This window comes from Macrobrachium rosenbergii, chromosome 34, assembly GCF_040412425.1.
Source record: "Macrobrachium rosenbergii isolate ZJJX-2024 chromosome 34, ASM4041242v1, whole genome shotgun sequence".
NCBI classification, from domain to species: Eukaryota; Metazoa; Arthropoda; class Malacostraca; order Decapoda; family Palaemonidae; genus Macrobrachium; species Macrobrachium rosenbergii.
This window is the reverse complement of record NC_089774.1, coordinates 4,113,879-4,125,921: the sequence shown is the minus strand read 5'-3', so window position 1 is coordinate 4,125,921 and position 12,043 is coordinate 4,113,879. Positions and strand designations below refer to the sequence as shown.

Here is a 12,043-nt window from a genome sequence, read left to right as displayed (position 1 = left end):
TTATATTACTCAGTTGTCTGCTGAAGATTTTGTCTTGAAGATCTGTTATTGGCTTTAATGAAAACTAAACTTCAGTGCAGTGGAGTGTCCATCAAAACAAGTAATTTACTATTGAGTGATGCACAGTATAAGAATTTTGAAAGAATGAGGGGAGGAAAATTCATAAAAAAATTGGATATGATTACGGGGAAAGAATTTTTGAAGTTGGAGAAATCCTGATCTCGTTCCTAAAAAAGTATACGGGTGCATTTTGACTCCTCAGATAATTTTTTTTTTTTTTTTTTTTTTTTTAATTTTTTTTTTAGCCTTAATCCAAAAAGACTGATCACCTCTTAAAGTGTCTTTGGTGGTTATTGGAGAAAATAGAAGTTTGCAGAGAATAAATAAACTTAGCAATAGAAGATCTGAATTGCATTTTCTACATTGGGAGCAGGATCAATAAGGGATACAGTAGTAAGAAAAAGTATTATTCAGAATGAAAGAAAGGAATTGTAAGGTCATGTGTATCGGTTAGTTGTTAAAGGCTTGTGTCCAAATTGCGCTTCCTAAGAGGTGCTTTGATCTCCATTGAAGAACAAAAGTCTATCCTGAGTCATAGTAAAATGTAACACTATTATCTATAATTACTGGTATGACATTGTTATTTTTCAGTGATGCACCCCTGCTTCTTTAGAGGGTGGCTTCATTTGGGCAACCTACCAAGGTATCGCAATTCTTTAGTGTTCTCTAGATTTCACCACCTTTAAAAATGAGTCATCAAGGAGAACCCCAGGACAGTATTAGATATTTTGCACCGAATTATTATCAACGTAAATGAGTGATGTCGCTGAAATTTCTTAGCTAGGATTTCGAAATATTAAACCAAATGCCCTTTCCAAGGGATCAACGACGGCTAATGTGTCGATGGTGCATGGCATGCCTTGTCACCCTGTAGGGGTCTACAGTAGTGCTGTCAGTTTACTGTAGGCATTTCGTTTCCAAAAAAACGCTAAGAATTAGGGAAGTTAAGAGGGCATTGTGGCTATTATAATTACACATATACTGTATTAGGATAACAAAGAAACCACATGCCCATATGCTAGGCTAAAATCCAAGCCTCCCTTTCTTGGGAATTCTCCAACATTTTTATGAGTAAGATGCTCAAATGCTGATAAATTCCAGTAATATATATATATATATATATATATATATATATATATATATATATATATATATATATATATATATATATATATATATATATATATATATATATATATATATATATATATAAGACATTAGCTTGCTGCTTTATATATAACTTAGTTATGCAAGATGTATGTTCTTTGTACCAGTAATTCTAAGACGTATTTTCTTTATACGATGCCTCGTGTCCACTTTTTTAAATGCAGTTGGGCTGAGCAATAATCGCATGAAAACTCTAAATAAACAACGTCTAATTATATTTGTTCAATTATAGATAATTTTCAAGTATTTTATAAGAACCATTTGCCTAAGGGAGTCATTCACGTGATTTGACCGGAAGAAGAAGAAGAAGAAGAAGAAGATCAGCTGATCTTGAAAACAACAACAAAAGAAGCATTAGCCGACGAGTCATTGTTGAGAACGGTACGTAATGTAAGTTTCTCTTTAAAATATTTATCAGATTTTGTTAAAATATGGATTTAGTTTGGTATTATATCTATTAGAGGTATTTATTAATGTTTATAAGCTGAAACTGTTCGATATTGTAGAGATAAATCTATTTTTTTTCCATCAAACAACAAAAAAACAGTTTAAATCTGTTCACGTCTAACCTTTCTCTGAATCCTAAAGGGTAAAGCCGACATGCAAATGGCTGTCATGATTCATCATTGCATTGTTTTGTCTGTTTGTTTGTCATATTGTTGTTTATTCGTGCTTTTAATGACCCATTGTTGCCTTATCTCCCTTTTGCTCGCAGTTTTTTTTTATTATGGTTTTTATACAAGGACGTCATATTGTGTGAAAACTGGCTTTTTTATTTAATATATTTTCAGGCTTTTTGTATGTAATTTTTTCCCACATTCTGGTAATAATGATTAGAGGGAATGCAGAGTGGTGATAAACGTATGTTATTTTGCTAAAAATTGCCCCCAAAAACTTAATACATTCTAACTTAACCTAGGGCATGGTGCCCTGACTCGGCTGGGGTGGGACTTTGCCCATAACTTGTTCTATAAAGACTTTTTATATATTTGAACATTTCTGAAATAGTTTACACACCTTGGCATGATGTCAGCCCTAATTACTCTGTTAATGCAACAGATAATATTCAAGTTTGAATCCTGTAAGGTATATAGCCCAGGCTGTATATTGAGAGTTATGTTTTGTTGTTAATATTAAGTTTATTAGCACATCTAACAACAAAGACTTAAAAAAAGTTATTGGGGGTTTCAGAGAAAGATGGCTGGCTTTTCAGCCAAGCATATGAGCATGTGCTTTGTTAGGTTAGTAATCCTGATGATTTTTTGCTAGAATTTTGCTAAGAGTAGCAATAGCCTTACAGCAAAATGTTACACACGTAATTGAATTTACCCCGATGCTGATGTAATCATTTTGAGGTGATTGTGTTCAGATTTTAGAGTAATACTTAAAGAGGAATATTAGGTTTCATATGGGAGGATAGAGTGAAAAATGATACTATTAGGGAAATTACAGAAGTTCTATACATAGTTGAGATAATTCTGAAAGGGAGATGTAGATGGCTTGGACATGTCCTTTGCACAACCCTTGGGAGAATACGATAGTACATAATAGCATCAGCTGGGATCCTGTGGGTGCCAGAAGAGTTTGAAGACCTAGACCTTCTTAGATGAGAACTGTGACAAGGGAGGCTGGTGATTAGTGGAGATTTGTAAAAGATAAAGCACAGGAAAAACACGAAAAGCAGAACTTCATAGTAGCCCTTTTTGTCACGTGGTGGTGGAAGCGATGATGTGGAAAACAAAATCTTAATTTTATGACAGTACAGTACAGCATAAAGAAAAAGTTTGTTAAAATAGCTGACTTGGGTTGCACCATTAAAACATAATCCAAATACTGTAGTGTTGAATTTAGTGTGTGTGTGTGGTGTAACTAGAAAGGACTAGATGGCTTTGGAGTATTTTTCATTGATTAGTTGAATGGGATGCCTTTTATTTAGGGTTACAAAGTATTCATATTTTATCTGAAGGCTATAATGAAAGCACATCTAAAAATTGAAAATCACCTACCATTTTGGTGTATAGGCTATGAGACCATACTGTAGTATCTTCTTATAGATTTCATATTTGCTATGTTGCTTGGAGTAGGCTAAATAACCTCTTATTTATTAGCTAATATTTTTACTGTACTGTATATATTTTTGTTATTCACAGAACACAACTATGTTGCAGCATAAATTTCTGTTATGTGTGAAGTTACTGATAACAGTGTTCGCTGCCGTCTCATCGGGAGCCCTTGTCAGTGTCTCATTTGATGGCTCTCAATACCAGCTTCATGTTGGACCAGTCGGTAACTGGGTCGCAAGGGGAAATTTCTCTGATAATACCTTCAAGGATGGGTATGTATCTTAAGTAAAATTTTCTGCATAATTTAAGCACATTCCTATGGTCTTAAGAAATTTAGAATTTTGTAGTGTGATATCAGCCAGCTATTGAATAATTACGTATCTTAAGGACATGCCAGTTTAAATTGTTTTCTCATTTTCTCATAATTTGTGTGACAGGTTGCCGTTGTTTACGAAAAAGTATAGTAGTTTTTGGAATTATTTTTGTTTCATATAATTTTGCATTCAACAATTTATTTTTGTTGTGCTTGTGAATTGACAGTTAATAACAGTTTTGAAAACCAGAAAATGTAAAAATTACTATTTTATTGTTAAAACCAATACCACATATGTTTGTGAAGTAGGAATTTAATCATCAGTCATGTACAAAGTTATTTTTTTTCCACTTTGTTATTCTTCTTCAATAGTCAGTATGCTTAGTTTACCGACTTCAGGGATTTTTCAGTATGAGTAGTTTAAAGCTACTCATTTTTAGTCACCAACGGCGACACTGGACACTGTTCTCTCTCTCTCTCTCTCTCTCTCTCTCTCTCTCTCTCTCTCTCTCTCTCTCTCTCTCTCTCTGATACATTGATTTTGTTCCAGCTGGGGATACTTAGAAATTGAAACCAACCCAGAGTTCCCAGACACAGTGCAGGCTTATGCTGCTGGCTTTGCTGAAGGAGCTTCTACAAAGGATATGATTTACAAAGCATATAGGTTAGTGTCCTTTTGAGGTTCGTATGTTTTTTAAGTATTTTGAGGACTTTTGGGATAATTGTTGTTGCACTGTGAATTCGTTTTTATAAGAATACCCTTTCTTTTTCTGTGATTTAACTACCGTATCTTAACCTTTAAGATTATAGTGTTGATACTGATAATACTATGTATTTCAGTTACTATTTTTTTATTTGGGTATTTCAACCATTTGCCAAATACTAGTTTTGATTTACTTAGATCATAATTTGAGATCCTAAAAGATAAGGTATTTGTACAGTGATTTTCTTCTGCGGTATAATTTTGAAGAGCTGTTTAAATGAAAATTCTTGATAGATTACTTTGCACAGAATTTCTGAATCTGCAGTAATGAACAACATTATGGAGGTTTAATTTTCAGGAAATGCATGACCTGCCACTGAAAACTTAACAGTCCTTTAAACTTGGAAGTCTGTCATTATTTTCATCATAGCATGATTGTAATTAGTAATCATGCATAAAAAAAATGGTTCATTTGAATTACTTCTATGCTGATGTTTAGATAGGCATGAATAATCAGTCAGCTTCAGTAGAGATCTCCACGTAGACTCAATTACTTCCCCCTCCAATGGGGTTTATGAATGAAACCAGATTTTTGTTACGTAAGAAAGAAGTTTAAACCGTGAGTGCATTCCTCCGGTGGCTTAAAGTGCATGGGGTCTCGTTTGTGGTTTAATAGCGTGAAGATGGCAATTACTATATACTTATACACACCTGTGAAGTCATTAAGACAAAAGTAGAATTGGTGAGTTGCATTTACGCTACAAATTATAAATTTTACATTTTCAGAAACACACTGGAGGGATTCTGTCAGTGGAAATCGGAGGAGTTTTGTGATAACTTACGGAAATACTTGTCAGAGAATTTGAGGTGGATGAAGTCCATGATAGCGCTGAAAGGAGACAGTTGTCCTGTGTGGCATAATGTAAGTGCTAGAACCCTGTATAGGGGTCATTGCTTAAAAGGTTCGTGACAGTATTGTTGTGGCTCCAGTTACATACTTTCTGTCTTTTGAATTTTTCTGTCCAATCTCTTTGTTTTCTTCCTGTATGCTCCCCGAGTAATTTAATTGAAACCTGCTTTAATTTTCACTGCTCTTTTGAGAATAAACAGTGGTCAGCCTTTTTATTGTAATGACACTTGAGGCCTATCAGAATTTATGGCATCAGATTAAAAGATCAGTGATGGTTTTAGACAGTGAATGGATTAATGAAACCTGATATATATGTGCTCTAAGAAGTGTTGTTTCCTTAGCCTAGATGTTACCATTGCCAAAACTTTGGCTATGTTTAAGACAAAAGGTAAGCCAGTTATTCTAGCAAACTGTTCAAGTTGAGTTTGGGATAAGTAATGTACAGCATACCCGTTTCGATCGGGGTTAACCTGCATTATTAAGCTAATAATTATGATTTAGACTTTGCAGTAGAGCCTTAAACAATTGGAATTAAAGACTTCATATTGAAACAATAGTCAATGACTGAGCTTTACTAATAGGATTACAAATGTGGCATGCTTTCAATTAGAGTCTAGTGATGAAAGTAGAAGCAGGAGAACGAAGACAGGTCATGAAGAGTCACTCGAATGATGGTTATCAGATGCAGCTCGTTAGTCCTCAACAAAGAAAGAAAAGAAAAGAAAGGAAGTTATGTCAGCAAATGTATAATCATGAGAGATTTGTAAGATGAAACAATTGTTAGTAGTTTGGGGGCTTTCTCATTTTTTATTTCCATTTTATTGGAAACTATTGTAGAAGAAAGATATGTAATGAATAGCCTTTTATTATGTTTTTATTGCTCAAGGACGTTTTTATTTTCATCTAGGTTGAGCTGATTTTGGCACAAGTGAGCGGAGTTGCTGATGGTTACAATAAGACCGGAGGACAACCTATGGAAGATGATGCCATTTTGTAAGTCTGTAATTGGCTGTTTATGTCTATGTGTTAATGGCACAGTTTTCTCATAATCCTTTTATATTTTATAGAGGACACTTTTCATCCCATTCCTACTTATTACAGTGTTGCCTTATGTCTCATCTTAAGGAAATAGCTGGGGTCTTACAAAGATGGAAGTCAGGTTGTCTTTGTATTGAGAGGTGCAGCCATTCTTTTGCAGATCTCTGTGCTGTACACTTCATAAATATATAAGCATGTAGGCTCTTGTAGCTAAACATTATCTTACAGAGTCCTATAAATGTGCCACTCGAAGGAGAACAACCAACTTACAATTTATCAATTGGATATTACCTTGGTTTGTTTGGAGGTCGAGAAATAGCTTATATAACCATCGTTCTCATTTCCACTCTGGCATGAGCAAAGAATAAATCCTATGCTCAAACTGGTCTGTCCTTTATAATATATTCAGAGCGCTCATGATAAACATTTGTGAATACTGTGAACCAAAACCTGGAGGAATCTGTTTTTCATTTGTTCTCATGAGAATGCTGATTAACTAGAGTATGTTGCTAAACTTGACAGATTTTATGAGGGCAGCTATTGCTATAATCTTTTGGTGTGAGCCATAGACAGAGCCTATCTCCCTTTTACTATTATTCCCAGTCTATAGATTTCCTCATTTCCCAGTTATGAAGAGAAAGTCTCAAGTTTCTCATGAAAACTACGTAGTTTAGGATCAGACATTAATATCATGATTTCTGTGACCTCAGTTAAGGCTAAATGTTGATTTTAGGCAGGTGATCATGTAGCAATGCCACTTTCTTTATTCCCTAACTTTGAAGCCTGCAAGTTTATTCCCTAACTTTGAAGCCCGCAAGATTGTCAGCTATATACATGTTTACTTTGTGTAGCATTGTGTACGAATGCTAAAGAAGAATGATATACTGTAGCTCGATGAAAATTCACGGTTACTTCTGAATTATGAGGGTTTTATGCAGTGTAATTCAAGCAGAGACTGTATTTAAGTTGAATTGAAGGTACCCAAAAGAAATTTGATATGCAAAATATTGCTTGGGATGAGTGAGACTAAATTTAGTTCATTTTTTACAAAGAGTCTAACTAATTGTTATTTTTTAGAGTCACTGAGAACAATACTCTTTGTTGTCTTTTTGGTACAATCTCTGGTGTACAAGTCAAAAGACTTCCTCTGGTGTAACATCACTCATTTATTTAGTGGTTCAGCAATGGGTTTGCCTGCCCACTCTGATCATCAGGAAAATATTTAAAGAGGCTTCTATCTTTTAACTATGTTTCCCACTTGGCCATTTCCCAATTATTAGATCATAACTTTGATGCACTTCTACTTTTTTTGTTTGTTTAGGTGGTTGAACTTAATGGGAGACATTGAAGACCTTGAGACCGCTCTTGACCCAAAGCTGCATAACATGAGACTGGAAGATTGGGTGAATTCTGGGCATACCATTAAGGATGGCCATTGTTCTGCCCTAATTAAGCTCCTGCCTGGCAACATCGACCTCTACGTATCGCACGTGACTTGGAATACGTAAGAAATTAATCCTGTTTGCTTTGTTGTTTTGCGATCGTGTATGAAATATGCTGTTTTTTGTAGTTAATTCTCATTTTTACTGAGCAGAGTAATGAAATCACTGAGTTATTTTTCTAGTCATGCATGGCTTCCCAAGGGTGCTTTTTAAAATATGGGGTGAAAATCGAAACAAGAAAATGGTGATGCAGTAGTTTGGGTAAATTATTTTTAATACTAATAGTAAAAAAGTTAAGTGTACCTTAGTTTTACCAGACCACTGAGCTGATTAACAGCTCTCCTAGGGCTGGCCCGAAGGATTAGACTTATTTTACGTGGCTAAGAACCCATTGATTACTTAGCAACGGGACTTACAGCTTATTGTGGAACCCGAACCACATTATAGCGAGAAATGAATTTCTATCACCAGAAATAAATTCCTCTAACTCTTCATCAGCCGGCCGGGGACTCGAACTCGGGCCTGGCAAGTGCCAGTCCACAGCTCTACCGACCCGGCCAACGAAGAGCTAACACTAATAGCAATAATAATGATGATACCTTACCAATTCTTTGCAGATATCAGTCCATGCTACGCATCCAGAAGAAATACAAGTTCCCCTTCCGTCGAACCGGATCCTCTAATGCTACAGACATCAACCCAGGTCACACTGTGGCGTTTTCGTCCTACCCGGCGATGTTGGTGTCTGGCGATGACTTTCACGTGCTGTCCTCCGGTCTGGTCTCCTTGGAGACGACCATTGGGAACAGCAACCCGGCACTGTGGAAGAATGTGACTTCAACTGGTGAGGTTAGTGCCCCAAATTGTGCTTTTATATTTTCGTGATGTCTTTTTTTAATGTTTTTTTATATTTAGAGACTCGTGTATATAATTACTTTTGTTAAATTGGATATTTTTCCTGCTGGCGAGTACAGAATTGTTTTTCATTGATTTAGAAGGGCTCCATAAACGAAGACTTTTCATGGTGTGCGTGCAGGTTATTCCGTGACATTCCTCTTCTTTCACATCGTTTACCTTTCTTCAAACACACACACACTATGTTTGTGTATGATGTGTACAGTACAATATATAAGACAAGTTATTAATCGTTTTTCAATTCACAGATTATGGAATGGCTTCGTACCATCGTAGCTAACCGGTTAGCCGTCGATGGGAAGAGTTGGTCAGACTTCTTTTCCATGCATAACAGCGGCACATACAATAATCAGTGGATGGTGCTGGACTACAAACTCTTCAAACCAGGGAAACGTATTCAGTAAGATATTTTAATTTTATTTGCCTCGTGCATTTTTGAAAATTCACTTTCCTTTTCGTTGCACCAAATTTGTTTCATTTCCGTCCGTATGGTTTACCCTGTAGGGGGTTAATGCCGTCAGTGCACCTCATGTGGTGCACTGTAGACATTACTTTAGGCCCCTAGCTGTAACCCCTTTCATTCCTTTTACTGTACCTCTGTTCGTATTCTCTTTCCTCCATCTTACTTTCCAACCTCTCCTAACAATTGTTTATTAGTGCAGCTGCGAGGTTTTCTTCTCGTTACACCTTTCAAACCTTTTACTCTCAGTTTCCCTTTCAGCGCCGGATGACCTCACTGGTCCCAGCGCTTGGCCTTTGGCCAAAATTTTATATTTCATTCCACTCCATATGGATGTTAAGATTATTGAAATTAAACTGACAGGGAGAGAAATATAAATAGGATAGAAGGACTACAATTGCGTTTTATGTGAGGATTGAGTTTTAGACAAATATTTTCCAAATAAGTCTTTTATATTGAATGATAAGTTTAAAGTACTACAGTATTTAGTTTAAGCTAGATACATGGAATTACTGTTATCTAATGGTCTTTGTTACCTATCAGATTTTGTTACTTATTGATGTTAGGGTGAAGAATTTAGTCAGAACAGTAGTAGATTTGGAGGTAGCATAGTAAAGACTACTTGGAATGCCAGGAATCATGTATAAAAGGCATAGAGGAAGAACTAAACCAGGTAGGAATCTGAACATGGTGTACCAGACAGGAGTGAGTAAACCCATTTCACATCCTGACAAGAATTGTAAGGATGTTGTATCTGTTTACCAGTAAAGTTATTACGTACATATTTCACTGTTTTTCATAATTCATGAGAATTGATTTTCTTTACTTGTGGCCTCTGCAACCTGGGTTAAGTATACTTGATTTAGACTAAGCTTTCATTTTATATTTATGGATCATTACCATGTTGTATGTTGATTTATTTTTGTACAAAAATGCATTATTAATGTCATTTTTTGAATAAATAGTTTCCAAGGATAATCTAAGATGTTGTGAGTTTCTTTGTCAAGGCCATTCACTGGGGCATATGGTTTCAGATTGTCATTTTGTATATTGTGTGTGGAAAATCTTATGAAGAAACTCTTAGAATTTACAGTATGCATAGTGATTTTAGGGGTGTTTGAAAAGCTTGGGATGATATGGTATATAAGTCTTTGGGACAAGGAATTTAATGAAATTATTGAATTTTTCAAGACTCATCACATAGCCTTTATCATTTTATTTTAGTAATTTCAAGGGAATTTTGTATAGTTCATGATATTATGATTTTGAGTCTTTGGCCCAAATGTTTTAGGAATTTGTTAAATTTTTCAATACTTGAGAAACAATTTATCTCATTACTTATAACAATTTTAAGGTAAGTTTAGTGTATTTATTAAGACATCATACTTTAGGATGAGGCTTTTTAGAAATTTGTTAAATATTTTGGTGCTTGTGACACAGCTTAAATCATTTAGTCACGATAACGTTTAGGAACTTTATTGTAGTTTGTGATATTATGATTCATCATTTTTTAGGAGAAGGCATTTTAGTAATTTGTGAAAGATTTCACTGCTAATAGCTAATGCAGCTCCTGACTCTCATTTCAGGCCAAATACTCTGTGGGTATTAGAACAAATCCCAGGTTTCATCGCAACAGGGGACCAGTCTCAGCTTCTTCAATCCCAGAAGTACTGGCCGAGTTACAATGTTCCTTTCTATGAGTCCGTGTTCAACTTGAGCGGCATTCCAGCCCTAGTTGCCAAGTATGGAGACTGGTTCAGCTACGACAAAACACCAAGGGCCCTGATATTCAAAAGGGACCACAGTTCAGTCAAAAACATCGTCACCATGATACGCTTGATGCGTTACAACGATTTCAAGAACGACCCCCTCGCACGCTGCGACTGCACGCCACCCTACAGTGCGGAGAATGCCATATCGGCAAGAAATGACTTGAACCCAAAGAATGGAACGTATCCCTTCGGAGCACTGGGTCACAGGTCCCATGGAGGAACAGATATGAAAATGACGACTTCCAAGATGGCCAGCAGGCTGCAGTTCCTAGCTGTCAATGGCCCTACCTATGATCAACAGCCAGTTTTCCGTTGGAGTGACCAAGATTTTGCCAACGATACACCCCACTACGGACATCCAGATTCTTGGAAGTTCCCAGTGGTTGGTCACAGGTGGCTGTGGTAAAATCATACAATTACTCAGATAATTTTTTAAAATGAAATGCTTAAAATTGACTGTTGGAAAGCTATTCAACGATTTTGATATGCTTAAACAAGAAAATTGTCACAGTTAGTTATAAGAAAATGACTTACCCGTTGTAATGTTTTATGTATGAAGATTTCTTGGTGGTTGTTGTCAAGTTATGCGTGTTTTTAAATAAAGGTTAGAATTAGCTAACTTAAAATTATATAACCATGACACAACTTTTTGCAAGTAGGTATAAGTTAGCAAAAGGAACCAACCTTTATTTTTATTACTTTTTTACCCAAATGGTACAGGTGGCTAAGAAAATTGTTGTGAAATGTTGTAATGTTTTATAAGATTAATGCTATTTCAGAATTTTTCTTAATGATTTACGTGAAGATATTTTAGATTTTTAGTATTTTAAATTTAGATGCAACATAGCTTTTACTTTTGGTGTTTAAGGAAGTGACTTAAAGATCGTCTTACAGACTTTATATTTTGCTACTGTTAGTAAGGCATTATTTTTAATCAGAGTTTTTATAGTTGTATTAGTAAATTTAAGTGTATATATTTTTTGCAAAAAAATTAGACTAAATAAATATTATTGAATGGATATGAGGTGTTATTGAGCAAGTGCACAAACCATTTTTGTTTGCTTCAAATGAAGGTTGTGGATGTGTGCTCTGATATAGGGGTACTGCCTACATTATGCGTTGCGAGGAACACTGTTGGAAGTATGGAAAGTTTCTTTGGACATCCATTTTGCCCCCAGTTACGTAGCTTTCTGCTTTTAT

The 12,043-nt window shown here is 35.5% G+C and overlaps 1 protein-coding gene across 2 annotated transcripts; it reads left to right on the top strand.

Moving 5' to 3' along the window:
* Positions 1–1,465: 1,465 nt before the first annotated feature.
* LOC136856067 (putative phospholipase B-like 2) lies at positions 1,466–11,862 on the top strand. 2 transcript variants are annotated; one of them, XM_067133680.1, is made up of 9 exons: positions 1,466–1,608; positions 3,378–3,562; positions 4,154–4,267; positions 5,093–5,228; positions 6,124–6,209; positions 7,576–7,758; positions 8,314–8,545; positions 8,860–9,011; positions 10,658–11,862. In XM_067133680.1, the coding sequence occupies exons 2-9, from the start codon at positions 3,387–3,389 to the stop codon at positions 11,247–11,249; spliced, it is 1,671 nt and encodes a 556-aa protein (XP_066989781.1). In that variant the 5' UTR covers positions 1,466–1,608; positions 3,378–3,386; the 3' UTR covers positions 11,250–11,862. The 2 variants fall into 2 exon arrangements, with proteins under 2 accessions (XP_066989781.1, XP_066989782.1); XM_067133681.1 differs by having other exon boundaries at positions 1,547–1,617.
* Positions 11,863–12,043: the final 181 nt, after the last annotated feature.